Raw genomic sequence first — 25876 nt, forward strand, 5'->3', positions numbered from 1 at the left:
GCCTGTGGATATATTGGTTAGTACTGTATTATGATTTGTTTTTCCCTCCCATGTACCTTATTTTGGCTTACATTCAATTTTTCCTTTATGCAATAAAATTTCACTTCGTTTCATTAAACTTGGTCTACAGAGTATTCTCTGCATTGTAGTTCCTGCCTCAAAGTCCAGTGTACAAAACCTAAGGGGTGAGTGGGTCGAACCACTGGGTAAATTACTGTGCAAAAGAGAGAGAGGTCTCACCAGAGAGAGAGACCTAGCAAGAAAAAACCCCTTACAACCTCCCAAAAGAAAAACCCCGGAATCCCTCTGACGCTGTCTCATTTACCAGGTACAAAGTAATCCTTGTACTTCTCTTCACTGTGAAAAGAACAAAAAGCCATCCTAAAGTGTTTACTGAGCCAGAATCTCTGACAAGTAAATATGTACTGAGTTTAACACCATGTCCCTTTATCACAACCCCACCATCAGCTTGCTTCAGAAAGAGCTTAATCGCTGCCAATTGTACCAGCGACTCCTTTGATTGGATGCATCTGATTGGGTGTTGCCTCCAATGGGTGGGGGGGGGTTGCCTGATAGTAAGCGCACTGATTGGACCGTCGTAAGTGCCAGTCATGTGCAATCTGATGACAATGGTACTGATATAAGTCTGTGGCTGGAGCAGTTACTTCATGTGTTCTGTTAGGAAGCTGATTATAACTGTAAACTGAGAGAGGGAACAAATAACCACCGAACATGAAGCCTGTGAGTATTGAACTGCCACTGGGTTGATATAGAAGGGTTTTGACCCGAAACGTTAACTCTATTTCTCTCTCCACGGATGTTGCCTGGCTTGCTGAGTTTTTCCAGCATTTTCTGTTGTTATTTTGGATTTCCAGCATCCGCAGTATTTTGCTATCGCACTGGGGTGATATAACTGGCGTGAAGCTTGAGTTGTCTATTATCTCGCAGAGGTGCTCTAATGCCAGCTGATTTGGGGGGAAAATACCTCGGAAATATGTGTTTCTCATCAGGGTCTTTACTCTACAGCTAGTGACCTTGTTGGTGGTTGTTTGTTTAAAGCATTTTTTGTCATTAACTCGTCACCCATGCAAAGACAATAATTCCAGTCACTATTTAAGCAATCTTTGTCAGTAGGCCCAAAGAGGTTGAGTGGCTGGAAGACCCCCTAATGGAGAGCCAGAGTGGGTGGTGGGGCAAAGATTGAGTGATTTTTGGGGAGGGGAATGAAGTGGCTGATCAATACCTCTTGATTCCTACAACTAGTGTGTGGTTCTTAAGTGCCACCTACTCTAAAGAGTAAAGCTGCAATTTCATTTAGCTTTTTTTAGAACTTGCCCTAAATTGGGATATATGGATACCAATTAAATGTTTGAGATATTAAGGGGGGTCCATGAGCCTTTCAATCCAGGGTTTGGCATACTTGTTCTAAGTTAAGCATAGTATCTCAATTAAGAAAGACTTTCATTTCTATAGCGCCTTCCATGACCACTAGAAGTCTCAAAGTGCTTTACAGCCAATTAAGTATATTTTGAAATGTAGTCACTGTGGGAAATGTGGCAGCCAATTTGCGCACAGCAAGCTCCCACAAACAGCAATGTGATAATGACCAGATAATCTGGTTTTGTTATGTTGGTTGAGGATAAATATTGTCCCCACGACACCGGGGAGAACTCCCCTGCTCCTCTTCGAGATAGTGCCATGGGCTCTTTTATGTCCACCTGAGAGAGCAGACGGGCCTCGGTTTAAAGTCTCATCTGAAAGACGGCACCTCTGACAGTGCGGCGCTCCCTCAGTGCTGCACTGGGAATGTCCGCCTAGCTTTATGTGCTCAAATCCCTGGAGTGGGACTTGAACCCACAACCTTCTGACTTGAGTGAGAGTGCTGCCCACCGAGCCACGGCTGACACTGCCTATAAATTTATGTTTGTTTTAATAACTTGTGTTCCCAAGCACTTTATGTGGTGGTAACACGGCTTTATGTTTGGGTAGTTGGCACTGGCCTGTTGGCAGTCAGGTTGGAGTGTCATTATTTTGGGGTCTTCTACACCAGTTTGGAAACCATTGTTTTGGGATTCTCTTGTTTGACTTGTGTTCAAATTGCCGATCCTTTAAAAGCTGGAACAGGATGGCTTTTGGGGGGCAAGGGATGAGATTGTGGTTTGAGTTTTTTGTATGTGGTATCTTGATCAGTTGCAACACAATGCCTGATGCAGAAATAGGAGCCAAATAATCTAGAACTGACCTTTACACATTACAAGATTCTGTAGAAGATTGTTGGTTCCCCTTTTTTATTGTGTTAAGGGGATTTGCTTAGCCCCCCTCAAACCTGTTCCATTTTCCTCTTTCTTCTCTGCAAATCACATTCTCGACGACAGAATTCACCCACTGCCAGAGGACCTGGGCTTATTCCTCTGAACTCTACGTCTTGGGTCCATGTTGGGAATAGAAATTCCCTTCAATTTGTGGAGACTAAACGCATGTTTGTAGGTGCACTAGACTGGTACTAGGGATGACAGACTTCCGTATGGGGAGAAACTGGAATTGTTCAGAGTGGAGAAGGTTGAGATTTGATCGAGTCGCTAAAAAGCAAGAAGGCTTTTGGTAGAATAAATAAGGGACTCTGTTAATATTGGCCAGGACACTGGGGATAACTCCCCGCTCTTTGACATCGTGCCATGGGATCTTTTATGTCCACCTGAGGGGACAGACGAGGCCTCTGGGTTTTAATGTCTCATCAAAAGGGAATTGGAGAAATACTTGGTGAACGAGCAGGGCAGTGGGACCAGTTGGATAACTCTACCAAAGAGCTGGCACAGGCATATGGGTTGCATAGCCTCCTTCTGTTGTATGATTCTAAGCCCTCTAGGAATTGATGGCACTAAACTGGTATCTTCACATTGAGCCAGTGTGGGAATTGAGACCGTCATGGCTTCTGAAGGTAAAGCCTACTCTTGGGTAGATTAACTTTTGTATCTAATTGAGACTAGCTCTCCAAAGGGAGGGAGAATGATCCAAAAGATTTGCTATAAACCTTCCTGCAGGGCAAAATATCCGTTTAGCTTGAAGAGCTTTTTTAAGGAGCTGAATCTATTTTATGTAAACTGCTTGAGACTAGGTGAGCTGGGGTTGGATAATTCAGGAAGATAAGACTTTCTACTTGTAGCCTTCATAGAGGCCCTTAGATGCCTCACTTCTTCAAAGTCTTGTTTCACATTCACTTGGTGCCAATTCTCTAGAAAGAAAGTGTGCCGACTCGCTGCTTGTTTAGTCAACACAAGCTGGTCTCTGCTGGTATCTTCTGCATTCAATACCTGACACGGCTTCTCTCTCTGCAGTGAGACACTCCTGAAGTTGGGGCAGAAGCATGGCAATAAAGCTGTACTTTGCATCAAACTAGAACTAAATGCTGAACTCCTGGGGGTGGCGGAGATGCTAATAATAACCAAATAAATGCCATGACCAGATCCATTTTGTGACTCTCTTGACTATAGCGACAGAACGCTTGGTTGGTGATTTCTATTTTTGTTCCGTGCCTCCACCCACTCTTTTTTCTTTGAAAGATAACTTCCTATTCTTGTTGTTCGGTTCCTTTTTTTGATTTAACACTAGCTTGATGCCTGGTCAGTATTATGCTATCCAGAATTTAGCACATTCAAGGTTCTGACCTTCACACATGTCTTCCTCCAACTCCTTGAAGTGTAGTCATTACAATGTGTCTTGAATGCTAGTATGTTGTCTTCTAACTGGGCTATCCAGATCCTAGGGAATACAGATCCTAGGGAATACAGTAGAAGATCCCATGGGATCTACAATGCCTCATGTAGCACAATTTCTATCTCTGTGCACTTCTTTGCAACCATCATACTACATTCCTTTTGGGTTCCTAACTCTCTTGGAATGGAAGAGTTGGGTTCAGCCCATCCTGTCCCACCAGTTTGGAGGCTGTTTGTTTAAACTTTAATATGCCTTCATGAAGCTGGCGCCCTTCCGATGCTAAATGTCCGTGTTGGCGTTTCCATGGCTACTTTTAATAGTGCACTATATCGGGTGACCAGTTTTGATGGGTGCTGCATGGAGTGAGTGCCAGCACTAGTTACCTGTTCATTTATTATTCTCCCCACTTTTGTTTCGTGGGGTTTAATTGCCAATAGATATTATAAGTTGGGAGGGCCCAGGGGGGTGAGTGCTTGGCCCCCAGTTGTATTTAAACTGATCATCTAATGTTTGATCCTTTGGCACTCTGCTCTTAATCTCTGCTTTCCTGTCTCAATAGGTTCTAGTAATGCATAATGTAGACATGAAAGTTGGTGACTCTGTCAAAATCAAAGGGTTTATTGACCCAGAGGCAGACCGGTAAGATTTAATTCCTTTTTAAAAGATTTAATTGCTTTTTGAATATTCTCGTCTGTGCTGCTTTCTCCCCTCCATGGCCTCGACCCCCTCCCCATCTCTAAACTTCTAGCCCTACAACCCTCGAACTCGCCATTTCTCCAACTCTGGACTCTTGTGCTTCACCCCCTTATGTCCTTCAACCCACCACTGATGTCTGGGCCTTGGAGCTCTGGAATTCCCTCCCTAAATCTTTGTCTACCCCTCCAATCCTTTTTAAGACACTCCTTAAAACTCACCTTTGACCAAGCTTTTAGTCACCTGTCCTAATAGCTCCTCGTTTGTCTTGCTTCTGTGTAGCACCTTTTGGATGTCTTCCTACATTAAAGGCGCTACATAAATGCAAGTTGGTTTTTTGTTTCCTTGGCTGGAAAGTGTGCGATTCAACCAGAAATCCCAGTTGGCCTCAGCACCCTGGGCTAAAGAGCAGAAATTGGGTGCCCGCTCCTAGGAGTTACTGGATTGCAATCGGAACTGCCCTTGCGGTTTTTGGACTTGGCTATGATACTGCTGCAGTTGAATAGCCGCCTTGAGATTTGCTGCGCAAGTTCACGCAAGAGACCTTTTGGGGAGATACCAGAAGCCTCGTATCATGGAACTGTTCCCTAGCATTAGCTGAGGCCTTCTCAAGAGAAAATTGGCAAGGATTCTTGGATGTTTTTTCTGTTCAGTAGAATCTAGGATGGGTGCCGTGTATGATGGACACTGTCGACTGTCAAGGTAGGGTTGACATTGTCCAGTCACTCTCTTGCATCGTGATGGTTTAGGGATTGGGGGGAGGGGGGGAAAGGCCTCCCATAATCCTGATTGAATGAATGCAATGTGGAGCTTGCTTGTGTGACCAGTGATGTGGTTTTCATTAAATTCTGCAGAAAGACTTGCATTTATATCACACATGTCACGACCTCTGGCCATCCCAAATCTATGCAGTACATTGTAGTCACTGTTGAAGCTTCCATAATCACTTGGGGTCGTGTGAAGGATGACTTTTCCATTCCATCTGGCTGCTACTTGTCTATCCTGATGGGTCAGGGTGAACTATTGGTCTGCTGGGCACATTAGTGGTTGTGTTACTAGAGTAAGAGGTCAAGTCCCACCATGGCAACTTTGAGAATTAAAAAAAAAAAAAAAAAAAATTGGTTTTGGGGAAATTAAAAGCTGGTGCCAGTAAGTGACCATGAAGTTGTTGGATTGTGGTTTTTTTTTTTTTAAAACCCAACTACAGTAGTTCACTAATGTCTTTTTTTAGGGAAGGAAATCTGCTGTCCTTGCCCAGTTTAGCTACAAGTGACTCCAGTCCCACGCTAGTGTGGTTGACTTGTAACTGCCCTCAGAATTGGCCTATTGGGGAGCGGGCAGGAAAGTGGAGTTGAGGCCCAAATGGGATCAGCCATGATCTCATTAAATGGCGGAGCAGGCTCGAGGGGCTGAATGGCCTACTCCTGCTCCTATTTATGTTCTATCAAGCTGCTCGTGGATTGCAGCAGTTTTTTGGGACAACTAGGATGGGCAAGCAATGCCCACATTGAGTGAATTGAAAATCCCACTGGCAATATCTTTTTTTATTCCCTTGGCTTATTTACAGCAAGGTGTGTGGAGCTTGAACACTTTTTTTTGTTGTTGCAGGTTTGCGATTAATCTGGGAAAAGAGGACTCTGAGTTGGCGTTGCACTTTAACCCTAGGTTTGTTGGTAGAGTGATCGTCATTAACAGTAAAGAAGCTGGTGTGTGGCGCACTGAGCAGCGAGAGGAGGTCTTCCCATTCGAGATGGGAGAAGTCTTTAAGGTGAGGATGGAGGCTGTGATCTAAATGTGTTCCCTGTGGCTGAGGGAGAAGGAGAGCTGCTTCAAGTCTTTGTTGGCCTTCCCTGGTGGATTGGCATCTGAATGTGGAGGCGACCAGGAATGTCTCTTGTTTTGTCCATGGTTATGTTTTGTTAACATCTCTATCTTCTAGGAACAAGTGGAGGTGGCCAGAACTTTCCCAAGCTAGGGAGGAAAAATTAGGAGTCAACAGGCTCAAGGGACCAAATGGCCTACTCCTGTTTCCACACCCGACTATATAAGTGTCAGGGGACTGCATTAAGTTGGGAGGTGAAGCTCTTGGGTTCTAGTACTTGCTGACCAGGCTCTGAAGGATCCTAGCTCAGCTGTTCGAAGTCCCTTGTGGCTGTGGAACTCTACCCCAGGAAGAGTGCAGAGCGCATTATCTTTAGTCTGTTCTCCTCCCTTCCTTCTGTTGGGATAAGTGGATTGCTGGGCTGAAGCCATTGTCGCTTCGATGTTGACTTGAGGATGGTGTCCTGCCCACTACAGGCTGCACTTCCTCAAGTCTTCAACAGTCTGTGGCCTGGCTCTCCAGTTAGTGGGACTTCAATCACCACTGACAATTTCACTGCTTCCCAGCTCCCAGATTACAGTAAGGTTGAGTGTCTCTGACTTGAAGAACACACCGCCGAGCAATTTGGCTGTTTAAGCTTTGTTGGAACCCTCTGCAATCCTCCTGTATGCTAAGAATAGTTTCTGTCTGTGCTGGTATATGCCCCATAAAGTAGCAGGCCTACTCCAAGCCAGGGTGCCTATAGCATTGTTGAGTTGTCTCCATGTGGAGGCAGTGCTGCAGCTTAAACCTACTGGCTTCCAGTTTTTTATCTTTCTGTCTGCCTCTACCATTGACCGCTAGCTGCAATAAAATGCCTTTTTTTTCCCTTTTTCAATAGATTGCCTGTCTGTTGTGCATTCCCCTGCCCGCATACCAGGAGCTGGTGTCCTAGCTTGTATTGATTCCACTGGGATGTGGGTCCGTTGCCTACGGTCAAGTGTGGGGATCACATTGGGAGCAAAGCCACTAAATCTAGAACAGGGCAATACTGACTAGGTCACTTTATCAAATGTAAGACTTTAAACCGGGTCCCAACTATGATGGGCCTTGCTTTGGAAAGTTAGACGCCATCTGCCTTGTACTCCCATTAACTACTTTACTGTTTCACTGTCTAATTTTTAATTTGTTTATGGGATGTGGGCGTCGCTGGCAAGGCCAGCATTGATTGCCCTTGAGAAGGTGGTGGTGAGCCGCCCTCTTGAATCGCTGCAGTCCGTGTGGTGAAGGTACTCCCACAGTGCTGTTGGGGAGGGAGTTCCAGGATTTTGACCCAGCGGCAGCCGATTATATTTCCAGTTCAGGATGGTGTGTGACTTGGAGGGGAACTTGGAGGTGGCGGTGTTCCCATGCGCCTGCTGTCCTTGTCCTTCTAGGTGGAAGAGGCCGTGGGTTTGGGAGGTGTTGCCGAAGAAGCCTTGGAGAGTTGCTGCAGTGCATCTTGTAGATGGTACACACTGCAGCCACGGTGCGCCGGTGGCGGAGGGAGTGAATGTTTAAGGTGGTGGATGGGTTGCCAACAATCAAGTGGGCTGCTTTGTCCTGGATTGTGTTGAGCTTCGGGTGTTGTTGGAGCTGCACTCATCCAGACATGCTCATCCAGACATGTTGCATGTTTTATGCTTGGTGATGGCGAGAGGCTAACTCACTCTCTTGGATACCATCTACTGGATCCTCACCATGCAGCTCCTGAGTTATCGCAGCTCCAGTTCCAATCTTGTTTTAAAAACTAATACTGCTAGGATCTGGGTTTCAGTTGTAACTAATCCAATGCCACAGGACCATGATTAAAACCTGCTCATGCGAATCGCAATTTAAATTGGGAGTGTTCTGGAAAATCTTGCATCAGGGGAGCTGTAAAGCTGATCGTTAGTGTCTTGAGACAAGACAGGAGAAACTTCACCTTGTCAAACATTTTTAAAAAGAAGCGGAGGTGATCTTGGCGTTGTGTAAGATGGTAACTGGGGGCGGGGAGTATAGAAATTCTGAAGTAGTATAACTAGAATTTGTCTCTGATTAGAGGTAATTGGATTTTTTGAATCGCAAGGTGCTTCACGGAGGGACACACTCCACTGTTTGGGTCCAATAGAATCGGCATTAGATGCATTATTCCTTTCACATTGGGTAGGGTGAAGGCTTGCGAGACGGACCACAGTAGTATTCTGGGCTCTGATCCAAATGCTGTCTTAAAATTGAGGGGAAAACTTCAGTGAAGGTCCAAAATATCTTGAGGGGTTTAAAGTCCTCCAGACTGACCAGACATTCACGGGGTGGGGGGTGTGGTTGTTGTAGAAGGATGTGAAGTCGGTCTCCATGGGGTGTTTTTGTATCTGTTTTAAAATTCTCGCCCTTGTTTTCAAATCCCTCCATGGCCTCTCTCTTCCCTATCTCTGTAACCTCTTCCAGCCCCCAGCCCCCCCCCCCCCCCCCCGAGATCTCTGTGCGTGCCCTGTTTTCTTCACACCGTCATTGGCAGCACTGCCTTCAGCTGCTGCCTCTGATCTTTAAAACTGCCTCTTTGACCAAGTTTTTGGTCCCCTGTCCCAATATTGCTGTGGCTCAGTCTCCAATGTTGTTAAGACTCCAGTGAAGTGCCTCTGGATGTTTTACAATGCTCATAGTGCTGTGTAAGTGGAGGAGCTTGTGGAGCAAGAGGAGTTGTCACTGCTGATTTGAGCTGTTGGCCATATAAGGTGCTTGGTGTCCAGTGTCCAGTCCAGCTTCTGGACTGGCTGGCATCAATTCAACCTTCCCCCCCCCCCCCCTCCTCCCATTCAAAATAAGTTTTAAATTTTTTATTAGTGTCAGCTGTGGCTCAGTGGGCAGCACACTTGCCTCAGTCAGAAGGTTCTGGGTTCAAGTCCCCCCTCCAGGGACTTGAGCACAAAATCCAGGCTGACACTCCCAGGGGAGTGCTGCACTGTCGGAGGTGCCGTCTTTCGGATGAGACGTTAAACAGCAGCCCCGTCTGTTCACTCAAGTGGACGTAAAAGATCCCACAGCCACTATTGGAAGAGCAGGGGAGTTCTCCCCGGTGTCCTGGACCAATATTTACCCCTCGATCAACATAACAGATTATCTGGTCATTATCACATTGCTGTTTGTGGGAGCTTGCTGTGTGCAAATTGGCTGCTGCGTTTCCTACATTACAACAGTGCCTACAATGCAAAAAGTACTTCATTGGCTGTAAAGTGCTTTAAGACGTCTGGTGGTTGTCAAAGGCACTATATAAATGCAAGTCTTTCTTTCTATTCATAAGGAATTGAATTCTGTTAATGCCTTGGGTGCCACACTAGGTGGCGACCTTTTCCAACATTTAACTGTATGCAGCTTGTCTTGTAGTCTGGCTTTCACACAATTGTAACTTTATAACCTGGGCCTGCCTTAATCCAAGTGAATGGATACACTATTGGGGGTGTGGTGTCTCGCGCTCTGAGCAGCGTTCACCCCTCTGTAGCAGCGCACTCCACCGGCCCGTGTTGGGACTAACTTTACAGATTTGCCCAGTTCAACCACTGGAATGAGTATCTAGCCTACTGCGGGCGGGCGACTCTAACCAAAGTGAGGTTGGTCTAGATTTGGACTGGGAACCGCTTATTTACTTTTGGTAATAATAAAGCTATTTTGTCATTGAATAGTGTGTATTTAAAATTGTGTAAACTTTTACTTTGCTTGGCTTTCTCATTCACCTTTTCTATTATCTTAAAGTTTCCACCATCAAACCTTTGTTTGCCGTTCTTCTCTCGTGCCTTTCCTTCCAACCCCACCACCCACCCAAAATTTAACTAGTGGCTGATTATTGAAATTGGTCCTCCAAGCTTCTCCCCCCCCCCCCCCCCCCCCCCCCCCCCTCCCTTCTAGCCACCCTTTCCTCAATTAATAATTCTGACTCTCTGCTTGTATCTGGAGCCAATGCTCGCCCCTGGAAGGTGCCTGTGTTGAGCTGCACTGGGCAATAGAACAGAGCCTCATGCTTGGACCAGCAGCCTCCACTGTGGCACTGAAGGTTTAAGCTGAGAGTTCCTGTAGTTCACCGTTGGAAATATCTGGTAGTTTGCCCCCCTCCTGGTTAAATAAATTTAAAAGTTGTTGTGCGCCTTTTTGTATAGAACCTTCTGTCCTGGGTGTTCAGTATCCTGAAGTAATGACTTGGTCACTGAATGCAGGTTTATAGCACTACACCCTCTCCGATCTCTGCGCTCCTCCAATTCTGGCCTCTTGCTCGTTCCCCCAATTTCCATCGCTCCACCATTGGTGGCCGTGCCTTCAGCTGCCTGGGCCCTAAGCTCTAGAATCCCCTCCCTAAACCTTGCCGCCTCTCTACATCTCCCTTTTTTTAATATAAAGGCGCCCCTTAAAACCTACCTCTTTGACCAAGCTTTTGGTTACCACCTGTCTGAATGTTTCCTCCTGTGGCTTGGTGTCAAATTCTGTCTGATAATCGCTCCTGTGAAGTACATTTTTACTACAATAAAAACACCTTTAAAAATGCAAGTTGTTGCAATGTGCTTAACCTTTTTTGGGTTTTGTTTTTGTCTATTGTTGGTTTGGTGTAGGTGGAAGATCTTTGATACTAATGCTGGGTAGAAGCAAAGAAAAGTTGACGTGATCTGGAATAAACTTTGCTCAGAATTTGGAGCCTTAAAGCTTCAATTAAGCAAATACTGTTAAATTTATAAAACTACAAATGTGCTCCATGTCACGTCTTCCCTCCCTGTAGTTTTTGCGAGTGTTTTTTGTTTAATGTATAGGTGCAGAACTGCCTGGAAAAATAGTCACTAATAAATTGCGATAGGGAATTCGGGAGAAACCCTGCCAGTGGTGAGAATGCGGAACTCGCGCAGGGAGTAGCTGAGGTGAATAGCATTGATGCATTTAAGTACGGGAGGAAGCAAAGGATCTGTCACTAGGGGAGATGAAGTGGAGTAGGGCGTGGCTCATGGAGCATAGACCAGTTGGCCTGCTCCTGTACTGTGAATTCTATAATTTCCCTTTCTGACACCCATCTTGTTTCCCATTTTTGTCTCGACAGCTTTCCATTACATTCCATGGAGATGTGTTTAAGATTAAGTTGACCGATGACTGTGTTCTGGAGTTCCCTAACCGGACCTGCATGGATATAATAACCTTCCTTAGTGTGGAAGGGGATGTTAGGGTGCAGTCCCTGAAATTTGATTATTGACCATTTCACTGTCTGGTGTTTAATGAGCAAATGGGTTGCTATAGGACTTCAAGTGGAAGGACTCTTGTTTTTGGGGTGGGGAGGGAGGGGTGGGTTCAACACTGGGCCATGTTTAGAAGGCTGCTTTTGTGTTGGGAATGTTGTACGTCAGGAGCTATGCAAAACTGTTAACTCGTTTTTTAACTCGGCAATATTTTCTAAATGGTTTGGCCATCGGGGCTTGACTTAGAAACTCGGCATTTTCACCCGTTGTCACATTTCTACATTGGCTGTAGCTCAAATCGGTTTAACACTGTTGACCATCCAATGGCTTGGAGCATCCCTCCATCCCATGGGTGTCCATCTGTACAGATCTCTTGGGTGTAACCCAACCTGCCGCCTGAGTCTTCAGACCAGTCTACCCTGGGCTGCTGATCTGTCTTGTCTTCATTGGCTTGTTAATGAATCTTCATAAACTAAACCTATAGTTTAGTCCTACTAGGATCCATCAATCCTTTTTTCTAATGTGGGTAAATGAATCAAACCTGAGTCAATCCTCACCCCCTTTTGGATTGGCTTTAACTTGAGACCAATAACTACCACCCAGCTTCCCTGTGGAAAAATTAATGTTTGTCACCTTCCGTCTCTAATTGCCATTTGGTTCCAATGTTACGTGCTGCTACCTCTTGCACCCCGAGGGTGTTGACCCTTTGATGCCAGTATTGACCCTATGTTTGCAGGATTTTTCTTTAGCCTATTAAATACTCCAATGAGGAACATTTTAGATTTTATTCCCACTCTAGGATTCCAATTCTTCAGCTCTAGTTTTTCTAAACTGCAAATTCTGGAACTACTTTCTATTGCCAATTGCACTTAATTCCCCTTTTCCCAAATGGGAAGAGGGAATGTCAAAAGCACATGCTCTCTCGTTTTCCCCCCCCCCCCCTTTCAGATATGGGGTAGAGGATTTGCCTCCAATTCCCTCTTCAACCTCTACTATCTCACTTGTATGTCCTGAGGAACCCTGATCTGGTCCTGACCATGTCTCTAGTAAATACTGCCAATTCTGCCCCCTATAGAGGTAGGGAGAGCAATTGGAGACTCCTTGTAGGGAGAGCAATTGGTGACTCCTTGGGTTTGATGGGGGAAGGAGTGCCCAGGACACTGACCGTCGCGATCTTGCTCCAAACCTTGGCTGCTGCCATCAGCAGCTCATGGACAAATGTTCACGAGGACTGATGTAGAACACAGCATGGGTGCGACAGGTTTGTTTCCTTGTTCATGCAACTGATCCCTGACTTGGTCTTTGATCTAGATCCAGCAACTGAGCAATGTTTGCCTCGAGTGTCTTCAAACCTGCCCACCTTCTCACTGGAGGCCGACTAATCCTGAGGTTCATTAAAGGGCTTGCACAAACTAACTTGCATGAATGAACTTGTTGGTGAGAGATTTATTCATATGCTGTTGTACATTTCCCACTTAATATTGGTATACTGTCTATTTCAATATTCAAATGGCATTAAGTGTTTAATAAATTTTCAACTTGGCTGCATGAAGGTGACTGAATCCCAGACAAAGGGCCAATTCAGGCTTGCTTTTGACCTCGTCCTTTTTTAGGTAATCTAAAGATTGTGCACAATTCACTCATTCTGAGTTGCATAATTGTGATTCATTCACTGAATTTTTTTTTTGTGCTGTGGCAGGATTTTCATCGCATTCCAAACTGTACAAGGGCCTAGTCTCGTGACTGGTGTTGAGCACTAGGTGGTTTGACAGTTCAATGTTCTCTTGCTTGGAGCGAGTCTCGGCCTTTCATGTCCATTTAAATACATTGGTTCACAGATGGATGTGTTTTTATAAGCTCCATTCAACCAAAACTGGACGCTCTATTGCGGCAGCTGAATCCATCTTTTGGGGGCTATCGTCTGTACAAGCTATCTGCGGTTCTATTGTGAAATTTGAGTCCTTTTTTTGATCATATCAATAAAAAATCTGAGATTTGAGATTGGTTGTGTTTGTTTAATTTTATTTTGAGTGATCAGGTCACTTGCTCAATGGAGGAACAACCCTTCAGATGAATTTCCTGCCTTCAAGTGAAGGGAGAGCTGATTTTGCTCTTTAGTACTTGAACAATGTACAAAAGTCATCAACCCTTGGTGTGATCTTCCTCTGGTTAGGGTAGTTGGTTGGATGATCTGATGGGATTTTGCTCTGATGGCTAGGCCAAGTGCGTCTAATGGTCTCCCTCTTATCTCTCTCTCCTGCTGCAATAGTGAGCGTTGATAGGACGACCATTGTGCATTTGCTGCAAGCCTCCAAGGGGAGCTGCAACGATATTGCATCACTGTGGCAAAGGGAGCATTATCAGCACACTGCTAACTGGCATCACCATGATAAGTTGTAAATAATGAAGTCGACAATTCAGGGTCTGTGAATCCCATTTCTTTAGTATCTGTGAAAATTGCAATTATCCACCAAATGCAATAAATCTGAGTAGTTCTCCAGTGCATCCATCTAGCACATTCCAATCTCCAAGGAGGAATCTTGGGTTTACTCGCAGATTCTCACTCACTCTCAACAGTTGGCTGCGGTCAGGGGCCTGTATTGTGCAACTTAACAGTTCTGACTTGTAGCTGATTCTGGTAGCTAGGTTTTGTGGGGTTTTTTTTGCCCAGCGGTGAGCGCTTTCAAAATCCAGGATGGCTGTTGTCAAATGTGGAATTGGAAGATGCATTAGATCGATGACTGAGACCATCTTGGCTCATCCCTCCAGAAAGACCCTACACTCCATCCCCACCCTCAGTGTGGAACTCCAGTGTTCTATTCCAGCTCTATCTAGCAGTTAATTTCATGTGTTGCTCAGAGTCAAGAACCTCATGACATCTGTTCCAAATTTGCCTTTGTAGTGTCTGAGGATCAATAATACTCAGACTGCAGGAGAACAATAAAACAGGTATTTACTGAACAGAGAGTAATTCAAGACTGAAGTACAGAAGCCTGCTATGGCTTTATATACAGGGGTGGTCACTGCCGGTACTGCAGTATAGAATCAGTTCTTCTCTTAAAGGTACATACACAACAGCCTTTAACTATTTTGAAGCCGTGTGCCTGTGACAAACAACCTCCTAGTTTAGTTCCAGGTGGCTGTCTAGATTTTCCTCTCTTCAGTACTGTCATACAAGGTTGCCTCTTTTTCTGTGCTGGCAAGTTTCTCTCTCTAGGTCGTTCCTTGTAGCTCGGTCCCTCTGACACTGGGATTGGCCTCTTGCCTCTACCTCTGGAGGTTCAAAGTCTCTCTCGTTTTGGTGACTAGAACTGGGTGCAATATTGAGGTATGGTCTGTCAAGGTAGCACAAGGTTAAGCATAGCATCTGAACTTTATACCCTACTGTTTTAGTGACATAGTTCAGAATTCTGTTTTGTTGATTGGACTTTATTTTCTTTCTCACCCCTTCCCCTCTTCCATTTCTCCTCTATCATGCTTTAAATTTCCCTTTCTGTTTCTACCTTATCCATATTTGTCTGAGCTTCCCTATCCATTCCTTCCCCAATCTCTCTGCTCCATTTTTCTTCTATTGCTGTCGGGTATGCAGAGCAGAAGCCATCTGATTCAATAATATTAAGTCAAAGTTGTTTCTATCCTAACCTGAGGCAGCGCAATACATTTAAAAAACGCACTAACTCTCATCGATGCTAATTGAAGTCTTGCTCCCAGAGTCTCTAATCATCCAACCATGTGATTGCGGCAGCTGTAGTGTAGCCGGTGAGCTAGTGGCAGTTGTTTAATGCAGCTACTACTTCTGGTCACTGCACTAAGATGGATATCGAGCCCTGGGAGAGGGTGCGGAGGAGATTTTACCAGGGATCAGGCACTTCAGTTATGTGGAGAAGCTGTGATTGTTGTCCTTGGAGCAGAGAAGGTTGAAGGGGAGATTTGATCAGAGATGCTCAAAATTATGAGGGAGGGGGCGGGGGGTTTGATAGAGTAGATAAGGAGGGGTCAGTAACCAGCAGACTCCGATTTTAAGGTAATTGGCAAACGAACCAGAAGCAAATATCTGGAATGCGCTGCCTGAAAGGGCAGTGGAAGCAGATTCAATGTTAACTTTCAAAAGTGAATTGGATAAATACATGTGGGGTGGAAATTGCAGCACTCAAAGACTTGCATTTCAATAGCGTCTTTCATGACCACCGCACATCTCAAAGCCCTTTACAGCCAATGAAGTACTTTTGGAGTGTAGTCACTGTTGTAATGTGGGAAGCGCTGCGGGGGAAGTGGGACTGATTGGATAGGTCTTTCAAAGAGCTGGCTCGATGGGCCGCATGGCCTCCTAGGCGCTCTTATTCTAATGAGGGGGGGTTTTCTACCTGGTTTGTCTCCCTTTTACATTCTCCCTGTGGTGTTCACTGGTTAAGAGAGCAGGCGGGTCCCCTGGCCATCTCAATCCCAGTCTCTCCGACACCAGCTGCTCGACTGGCTGGGCTGGTGGTGGGGTTGCGACCTGCCCCCAACTCTAGGGCACTCCAGCTTTTGGCTGGGCTGTCGGGCAATTTCTAGCAGATAAACTGAACACTAGAGGTCTTTGCTTTCCCAAATTATAGGAGGAACCTTCATCCCGCTTTGCTTCTGAGCTTCGTGATCAGGTCACTTACTCGATGTGGGTCGCTGAGGATTTTAATTGAGTTTTGATCCGCTGTGGTTTGCTATGATCCGCTGTGCCCGATCATAGCCAACCCTTTTCCTCCCCGCCCTCCTTGCACCTGCTCTGGTTTTTGACTTTCAATGATGGTGCCACTTTAAACATAAACACGTAGACAAAGGATGTTCTATTTAATTTGTTTCCATTCGTGACCACAATTTGTAAGAAATGAGCGTTCAAAAACAGCAGCTAACACCACTTGTGTGTATCTGCAGCACCTACAGTAATAGCAGCTGCTGCAACCCAACACAACACCTTCCAACCGAGCGGGTGACCAGAGGACCATTTCCTGGCAGACTCTTCACAGCTCTGTTAATCGCGTGAGGCACAAAGGAAATGGGGCAACTGCAACACCGAGGGGCCGAGAGTCTGTTGAAGCGAGTGTGCGAGCCGCTTAAAAAAGAAAATGGTCTGCTCGGCGAAACTGGTGAAGGGTAATCACTGGGAGTCCTGGCTGGGCAAGGTGTGAGAGCGCCCATTCACACTTCTCCCTCTTGCAGTCTGCCACCAGTGCTCGTGAGGCTGGTGTGACAGTCTGTCTGTGAAATAACACTTAACTAGGTCTTGAATATTTGGGTGTTGGTTCGGTTTAAAGTGTGGGACCGTAAATCTCATCGAATCTGAGAACATTACAGCACAGAAAAGGCTATTTGGCCCATCGTGCCTGTGCCAGTTCCTTCCAGTTCAAGTATTTTTCCAATTCCTTTTTGAAAGTTATTATTCAATCTGCTTCCACCGCCCTTTCAGGCAGCGCATTCCAGATCACAACAACTCGCTGCTTAAAAACATTCTCCTCATCTCCCCTCTGGTTCTTTTGGCAATCACCTTCAATCTGTGCCCTCTGGTTACCAACCAGATTTATTGACCTCTTGAGTGCTGAGCTTCTTGAGTGTTGTTGAGTAGATCTTAAGAAATGACATAAGAAATCGGAGTAGGAGTCGGCCATTCAGCCTCTCGAGCCTGCTCCGCCATTCAATAAGATCATGGCTGATCTCCTACCTCAACTCCACCTTCCTGCACTATCCCCATATCCCTTAATTTCCTTCGTTCCCAAAAAATTTGTTGACCTCTGTCTTGAATATACTCAACGACTGAGCCTCCACAGCCCTCTGGGGCAGAGAATTCCAAAGATTCTCCACCCTCTGTGTGAAGAAATTTCTCCTCATCTCAGTCCTAAATGGCCGGCCCCTTATTCTGAGACTGTGACCCCGTGTTCTAGACTCCTCAGCCAGGGGGAAACATCCTCCCTGCATCTACCCTGTCAAGCCCCTTAAGAATTTTGTATGTTTCAATGAGATCACCTCTCATTCTTCTAAACTCTAGAGAATATAGGCCTAGTCTCCTCAATCTCTCCTCATAGGACAATCCCCTCATCCCAGGAACCAGTCTAGTGAACCTTTGCTGCACTCCCTCTAAGGTATGTCTTTCCTTAGGCAAGGAGACCAGAACTGTACACAGTACTCCAGGTGTGGCCTCACCAATGCCCTGTATAATTGTAGTAAGACTTCTTTACTCTTATACTCTAATCCCTTTGTAACAAAAGCTAACATACCATTTGCTTTCCTAATTGCTTGCTGAACCTGCATGTTAACTTTCTGTGATTCAAGTACAAGGACACCCAGGTCCCTCTGAGTGCAAACATGTGACCTGTATATTGGTGGCAGGGGTGGGGTGAGGGGCGGAGTGATCTCACAGAAGTATTGATACAAGATTTTATGCACGGCATAAATAACTCTAAAGCCATTGGCTGTTCACAAGCGACAGTGACCTGCGTGTCATTAATTCAAAGCCAACTTTATTGGGCAGCTGACAATTACACAGTCTACACACAGTACAAGACATTCTAATGTAGCACAAGGTAAGCACAACACAGGGAGTAACAAACCTTGTCTGTAACCGAGGGAACACATTTATATAACGCCTTTCATGACCACCGGACATCTCAAAGTGCTTTACAGCCAATGAAGTACTTTTTGAAGTGTAGTCACTGTTGTAATGTGGGAAATGCGGCAGCTAATTTACACACAGCAAGCTCCCACAAACAGCAATGTGATAATGACCAGATCATCTGTTTTAGTGATGTTGATTGAGGGATAAATATTGGCCAGGACACCGGGGAGAACGCCCCTGCTCTTCTTCGAAATAGTGGCCATGGGATCTTTTACATCCACCTGACAGGGCAGACGGAGCCTCGGTTTAACGTCTCATCCAAAAGACGGCGCCTCCAACAGTGCAGCACTCCCTCAGTAATGCACAGGGAGTGTCAGCCTAGATTTATATGCTCAAGTCCCTGACGTGGGACTTGAACCTACAACCTTCTGACTCAGCTTGAACCAGATTCCAAGGTTTCATAACATCTCATCCGAAAGACAGCACCTCCGACAGTGCAGCACTCCTTCAGTGCTGCAGTGAAGTGTTGGCCTGGATTATGTGCAGAGTGAGGCTTGAACCCACTACCTTCTGACAGCGAGGTGAGAGGGCTACCAACTGAACCAAGCTGCCATGCAACCCCCCTTTCAGCTGGCTGTGCCTTGAGCGAGTTAGGGAGTCCGTCAAATTGTTGGATGGAGATGGACTTCTCAAAAACACCCAGTGTGCTCTTCACCTTAAAGATGCCATGGTAGGTTGAAATGATTCTTACCTCTGAGTCAGAAGGTTGTAGGTTCAAGCCCAATCCAGAGACTTGAGCACAAAAATCTAGGCTGACACTCCCAGTGCAGTACTGAGGGAGCGCTGCACTGTTGGAGGTGCTGTCTTTTGGATGAGACGTTAAACTGAGGCCCTGTCTGCTCTATCAGGTGGACGTAAAAGATCCCACGGCCACTATTGGAAGAGGAGCAGTGAAGTTCACCCCGCTGTCCTGGCCCCGATATTTAATCCCTCAGTCAACATCTAAAACAGATGATCTGGTCATTATCACATTGCTGTGTGTGGGATCTTGCTCTGTGCAAATTAGCTGCTGTGTTTCCTACATTACAACAGTGGCTACACTTCAAAAAAGTACTTAATTGGCTGTAAAGCCCTTTGGGAAGTCAGTGGTCGTGAAAGGCGCTATAGAAATGCAAGTCTTTTTTTCTTCTTCAATGTCTGAGAGGTTTATTTGCAAATTGGGCCTCTTAACAATGATTAATGGCCCTGGTCAAAAGTACGACCCAGTCACTGAGTGGCACCGTACGTTTGGATAGACTGCACTTTGACCCTTGGAATCCGGTTCAAATCAAGTGAAGAATGAAGCCGCCTTTCTGTCTGATTAGGGCGTGTGTTATACTCTGTAAGGGCATTGTTGTTCTACCTCTCGTACCTGGATTGAAACTGTCCCAGAGAACTGAGAACAATCTCTTCTCTCTCAAGTGTGCCAAAGTTTATTTTTTTTTAAATTTATACTTTTCTCACCAATCATTGCTTAGGTCACAGTTGGGATATTGGCCCAGAAATTCGGGTCCCAACACGTGAGTACGGACGGAGTACTCACGCGTGGACCCGATGGAAGTGCCGGAATCTTGCGTGCACTGCGCATGTGCGGGAAACCGGCACTTCCGATCCTCTGAACCAAGGGGTTCAGAGGTCGAACGCGTGCGCGCGGGAGTCTGCGCGTGCGCGTTGAACTTCCTTTTTTTTTACAGGTTTTAACGTGCGGGTAAGTCTGTACATTTTAGAAATGTCAAAAGCAGCCGTAAGGACTTCATTTTCAAAGGTAAGTGGTCAATTATTTAAAATTAAAACATTTTTTCCACAGGTTTTTTACTTTTAAATACTTTAAAGCAAGGTAAGTTTATTTTTAGCCCCGTTTTTTTATAAAATTATTTTTTTCAAAAATTTAAATTTTTGTTTAAAATAGTTATTTAATGTCATTTATAGTTTATTTACAAAGTGTGATTTAAAATTTTTTTTATTTGAAGGTAAAGTACATTTTTACAGCCTCAGCATTTATACGTTTTGACAGGTCTATCTGTCAAGACTTATGAATGGAGCATTCCCTGCTCCGATTGGCTGCCGGTTGCTCACGTGATCCCAGGGGACGCTTCGCACTAACTACGCCCCTGGGACACGCCAGCATAGCGCGCCGGCCTCTGGGACAGGCCTCGGAGAGGAATTCCACGCAGGCCAAGAGGTCAACTGCCGGCGCGCTAGGTAAGTGTAGGTCGGGGGCTTGCACCCGCGGGAAGCCCCCGACCCGAATTTCTGGGCCATTGTGTCTAGTTTTGGACTTCATACTTTTGGAAAGATGCCAAGGGCATGGAGAGGGTGCAGAGTGGAGGGAGGTTTATCTAATCCAATGTTGTACCTGACCTGGAAGGGTTTGATGGAATGTTATAGAGGAAGCTTTACTCTCACTGTATTTGCCCTTGATAGGACAGCGCAGAGAAAAAATTGGAATAATTCTCCCTATCAGAAGAGAGGGATCAGATGGATGGGGCCCTCACTGCATCTGATTCAACCAGATCTAAAGGCACATTCTAATTCCTCTGGTGGGGGGAGTCCAGAACAAGGGGGCACAACCTTAAAATTAGAGTCAGGCCGTTCAGGGGTGATGTCAGGAAGCACTTCTTCACACAAAGGGGACTGGAAATCTGGAACTCTCTCCCCCAGAAAACTGTCGAGGCTGGGGGTGGGGTGGTGGGTGAGGTGGGGTGGGGTGGGGGGAAGGTCAATTGGAAATTTCAAAACTGAGATTGATAGATTTTTGTTGGGTAAGGGTATTAAGGGTTACAGAACCAAGGCGGGTAGATGGAGTTAAGATACAGACCAGCCACGATCTCATTGAATGGCGGAACAGGCTCGAGGGGCTGAATGGCCTGTTCCTATGTTCTTTTATCACTAGCTAATGGGGAGACATACTCTACCTCTAACACAGTCATCTGCTTTATCTTGAATACACATGAAGGTAAAATGATGCGAAATTCAACAGCAACTCATTCTAGTTCCGTGCCGGCAGTCACTGGCAACAAAACCCATTCGCTCGAGTTAGACGCGGCCGCCCGACCTCTCTCCTTGTGCACTCGCTCGCGTCGCTTTCCTGGTGCCCCTTTGCGCGGCCGACCTCTCAGTCCCTTGGGCTCTCTCCCTGCCACCTCTTAAAGGTGACCCGCTCGGCCGAGCCCCTGCGGCGATGCGCCGCGCACTCCTTGTAATTTTTGGTGAGGAGCGTGTAGAGGAACGGGTTGATGCAGCTGTTGCCGTAGGTCAAGCAGGTCAGAAAGAAGTTGACGTACATGTGGGCCGGCGGCGACAACCTCAGCGACTCGTGGCTGTAAAGTTTCACCAGCTGCCAGACCCAGAAGGGAGCGAAGCAGGCCCAATACGCCAAGATGATGACAAAAATCATGTACAAAACCCTTTGCTTCAGGATGCCATTCTTCTTCTCCAAAACCGTCCTACCCGAGATCCAGTAGGTGTGTGCCAGGCGGATGTACAAGTATCCGATGATGATGCCCGGGGCTAGGACGCTGGTGTGGAATAAAATGGTGAGATACGCTTTGTAGGCCTCTGGTTTCCAAGTTGGGTAACAAATTCTCTTCCGTGACCCCGAAGGGCTGGTGCTTTCTCTTAGGTGGATCATAATCATCATCGGTAAGGCCAAAAGGCAGGACAATAGCCAAATGACCACGGTAATCAGCTTTCTGCCACTCCTCGAGCGCCTGATGTGCAGGGGCCTTGCCACGGCCCTGTATCTCTCCATACTCATGGCGGTGAGAATGAAAATGCTGGCGTGCATGGTCAGCAGGTCCAGGCTGAGGAGGACTCGGCACCCGACTTCCTCGAAGTACCAATCTTTGGCAAAGTAGGTGCACACCACGAAAGGGATGGTGAACAAGTAGAGAAGGTCAGCCAGCGCTAGGTTTGTAATGTAGACGTACATGGAGCCGGCAGACTTCATTGATTGGTTGGTGATCACCAAAGTGTAGACATTGCCGACTGTACCAAAGATGCACATGAGAACCAGAGTAGCGCCGAGGAATGAAGTGATCAGGATCTCGTTTACATTACCTTGACTTTGAAGGGATGAATTGCTAGTCGAGTTGACCTTTGACAGTTGGCCTCCATCAACTCCTTCCATTTTGCCTCTTAGTTTGCCACAGTGTCTCGTAACTTCTTATGATGTCTCTGCTTCCTGCTATCCCATTTCAGGGCATCTAAAAAATAATCCACACTGTATTTTTCTATGAGTACTCAAAGGGGGAAAAGATTCAGCTGTTTGCGCCTCCCGTTAGCGCCTTAAGAGGGCGCTAATGGGGCGCAAAGCAATTAGCGCCCGGGCGCGGCGATGTATGTGCCGCGCGCGAAATTAACTAAACATTTTGCAGCGGCGCTAAACAATACCGCCACGATCTCCTGCTCCGGCAGATTGTGACGTCAGTCGAGTGCGCAACGCCCCGTAAGTGCTCCAGACCGGATATTGAGTGGCGCCCCCTGCCTTACCGCCTGCCGCTAGCAATGACAGGTTGAGGGGAGCGTTATGCTGTCAGGAAGGGACTGGGGGAGCGCTGTTTAAAGGCGACCGCTTCCTGCCTTTTTTAGTCGGTGACATTTTTGCACCACGCATTCTGAGAGAGAGAGAGAGAGAGACTTCTGGAGAGATTCAACACTGTGTGAAGGAGTTTTGGGTACTGAGCAGCACTTTGCAGGTTTATTTCATAATCATAATCATATTCATAATCAACTTTATTGTCATTGTTAGTGCACAAGTGCAGTACAACGAAATGTAGGCTTGCGGCTCCCGAGAGTGTACATTTAGATTAAGACATTTAAACATTCAACATTCATTTGGCTTGTAATACATTAACATAAACATAATAAATTGCCCTTCCTTGCTTCGCCAGCGCTCTGAGGTAGCGCCTCACTCCTCGGCCTTTGCACCTTAAGACAGGTGTGAAGCGCCTGATTTAGCGCTTCAATCACCTCCAGGGGCGATAAAAGCCAAGTTTGCTGTCGGAGGCGATAATTAGCGCCAGGCGCTAAACTTTGCGCACGGCCGATAATGGCGCCCCAAACAGGGCGATACCGAATTTTCCCCCCAAAAGAGTTTTTTTGGCCGCCTTTTCTCATGGGTACATTTTTAGCCCATACTTACATCTTTTTTCTCATCTGCATGGCCACCTACTTCTGAAGCATGGAGCAGTCTCCTCTCTGCACCTAGACACTAGGAGAAGCATAAGTCACCAAGGTGTGTCAGCCGTGGCTCAGTGGGCAGCACCCGCGCCTCTGTGTCAGAAGGTTGTGGGTTCGAATCCCACTCCAGAGACTTGAGCACAAAAATCCAGGCTGACACTCCCGAGGGAGTGCTGCACTGTCTTTTGGGTGAGACGTTAAACTGAGGGCCCGTCTCCCCTCTCAGGTGGACATAAAAGATCCCACGACCACTATATCGAAGAAGAGCGGGGGGAGTTCTCCCCAGTGTCCTGGGGCCAATATTTATCCCTCATTCAACATCACTGAAAGAGATGATCTGGTCATTATCACATTGGGAGCTTGCTGTGCGCAAATTGGCTGCCGAGTTTCCTACATTACAACAGCGACTACACTTCAAAAAAAGTACTTCATTGGCTGTAAAGCACTTTGGGACGCCCTGAGGTTGTGAAAGGCGCTATAGAAATGCAAGTATTTCTTTCTTCTTTCTTCCCCCTCTGATTTTCTCTCTTCCCCCTCCCTCCATCTCATGCCTCTGACCCTTGCTTGGCACATGCCCTACATGATGCCTCTCAGAATGCCAACTGAAAAGACTGGCTCCTGAACCTGTGCCCATCCGTGCTCCCTGGTACTAAGGCGCCCTGGTTTGAGGTATTTAAAGTGCTCTGAAAGGGACAAGTACCTTCCCTTCTAATGTTTAAAGTAATGCCAATAGAATGCAGTTTGTCCTTAAATACTGTACGCCCAATCATATGGCCTGACATCAGTCCTTGTCAACTCTTGGAGTGTGCTATACGTAGGATAAGGTATAGCCTGGGGTGTGAGATATATTTATGTCATAGTCATAGAGTCATAACAACACAGGAGGCCATTCAGCCCATCGAGTCCGTGCCGGCTCTCTGTAGAGCAATCCAGTCAGTCCCATTCCCCCGCTCTATCCCCATAGCCCTGCAAGTTTATTTCCCTCAAGTGCCTATCCAGCCTCCCCTTGAAAATATTGAGTGTCTCCGCTTCCACCCCTTCCGTCGGCAGCGAGTTCCAGGTCCTCACCACTCGCTGCATAAAAAAGTTTTTCCTCACGTCCCCCCTGTATCTCTTGCCCAAAGCCTTAAATCTGTGTCCCCTAGTCCTTGTACCATCAACTAGTGGGAACAGCCTTTCCCCGTCTAGCCTATCCAAACCCGTCATAATCTTGTACACCTCGATCAAATCACCCCGCAACCTCCTTTGCTCTAATGAAAACAAATCCAGCTTCTCCAACCTGTCCTTGTAGCTAAGATCCCCCATCCCCGGAACCATTCTGGTAAATCTCCTCTGCACCCTCTCAAGGGCCTTCACATCCTTCCTAAAGTGTGGTGCCCAGAATTGGACACAATACTCCAGTTGAGACCGGTCCAGTGTTTTATAAAGGTTCAGCAGAACTTCAATGGCCTCCTTTGTGCAAAATATACTTCCTCCACCTTTTAAAAGAAATTTTAAAATTGCAATTTTGACCCTCCGTTCCAGTAACTCACTGGGTGAGTGAACTGTCCATCGAGGGACTGAGCCATAAGGACTAGGTGGTCCAGGTCTGACCCCCGACCCATGCTCAGTTAGGACGGTAGCAGGATTGATTCGATTGTCCTCAACACGCCCCCTCCCCCCCCCCCCCCAACCAGGCTAAGAATGAGAAGATGATCAGCCTGAGCTCCTGCTTCTGATTGGTCTCCAGTGACCCCTGTGTGGGCGCTGGGTCAGAAGGGGATTGGTCATAATAGCCTGTGGGCATTGCGGCCCTGAGCTGGGAGATTGTTATTTCGGTACCTCGCACGGGGACAGATGTGTAACTCTTGATCTGAAGGTTGTGGGTTGGACGACCACGTGTGTGTCACGCGTGTGTGATGCTCTTATACATGCCGACTCTCTGTATGTTAGGTGGGTGATCAGAATTTTGCTCTTTACCCTCTCACTTTCGCAATAGTTCCTTTCCCCTCCCTCTATTCCTCCATCTCCCTCTCTTTTTCTCTCTCCCTGCCCCACTCTCTGCTCATCAGTTTTTCTCTGCCTCCTCTCTGCCTTTCTCTTTCTACGTCTTGCTCCCTATCACCATCTCTTTAGTTCTCACCCTCTTTCTCTCCCTGTCTTTCTCTCTATCGCTATCTCTTTCTGTCATGCTCTCTTTCTCTCTGTCTTTCTGACCATTACTATCGCTTTAGTTCTGTCACACTCTTTCTCTCTTTGTCTTTCTCCCTACTGCGCTCTCTATCTTTCTGTCATGCCCTCTATCTTTCTCCCTACTGCGCACTCTATCTTTCTGTCACGCCCTCTATCTTTCTCCCTACTGCACTCTCTATCTTTCTGTCACGCCCTCTATCTTTCTCCCTACTGCACTCTCTATCTTTCTGTCACGCCCTCTATCTTTCTCCCTACTGCACTCTCTATCTTTCTGTCACACCCTCTGTCTTTCTCCCTATCGCTCTCTCTTTCTTCCCATCACGCTTTCTTTTTCTTTCTGTCTTTCTCCCTATCGCGCGCTCTCTCTCTCTAGCTACATCGGAATTTTACACTGACACCCAGTAATCTGCCAGTGCCAATAGGGGTGGCCTGATCTTGGCACTGCTCGCACTGGGGTCTTTGAAC

At 46.5% G+C, this 25876-nt stretch overlaps 2 protein-coding genes across 2 annotated transcripts; one reads left to right on the top strand and one right to left on the bottom strand.

Moving 5' to 3' along the window:
- Positions 1 to 634: 634 nt before the first annotated feature.
- Positions 635 to 13432, top strand: LOC147099628 (galectin-1-like). The gene is made up of 4 exons (XM_085969891.1): positions 635 to 741; positions 4274 to 4353; positions 6016 to 6175; positions 11301 to 13432. The coding sequence occupies exons 1-4, from the start codon at positions 733 to 735 to the stop codon at positions 11448 to 11450; spliced, it is 399 nt and encodes a 132-aa protein (XP_085826017.1). The 5' UTR covers positions 635 to 732; the 3' UTR covers positions 11451 to 13432.
- A 7491-nt stretch (positions 13433 to 20923) lies between these two features.
- Positions 20924 to 22257, bottom strand: LOC147099629 (urotensin-2 receptor-like). Its single transcript, XM_085969335.1, has one exon. It carries the CDS (start codon positions 22185 to 22187, stop codon positions 21174 to 21176), a length of 1014 nt encoding a protein of 337 aa, XP_085825461.1. The 5' UTR covers positions 22188 to 22257; the 3' UTR covers positions 20924 to 21173.
- Between the last annotated feature and the right edge of the window lie 3619 nt (positions 22258 to 25876).

Source organism: Somniosus microcephalus, chromosome 28, assembly GCF_052327205.1.
Source record: "Somniosus microcephalus isolate GS21.2 chromosome 28, FLI_Smic_1.0, whole genome shotgun sequence".
Taxonomy (NCBI): Eukaryota; Metazoa; Chordata; class Chondrichthyes; order Squaliformes; family Somniosidae; genus Somniosus; species Somniosus microcephalus.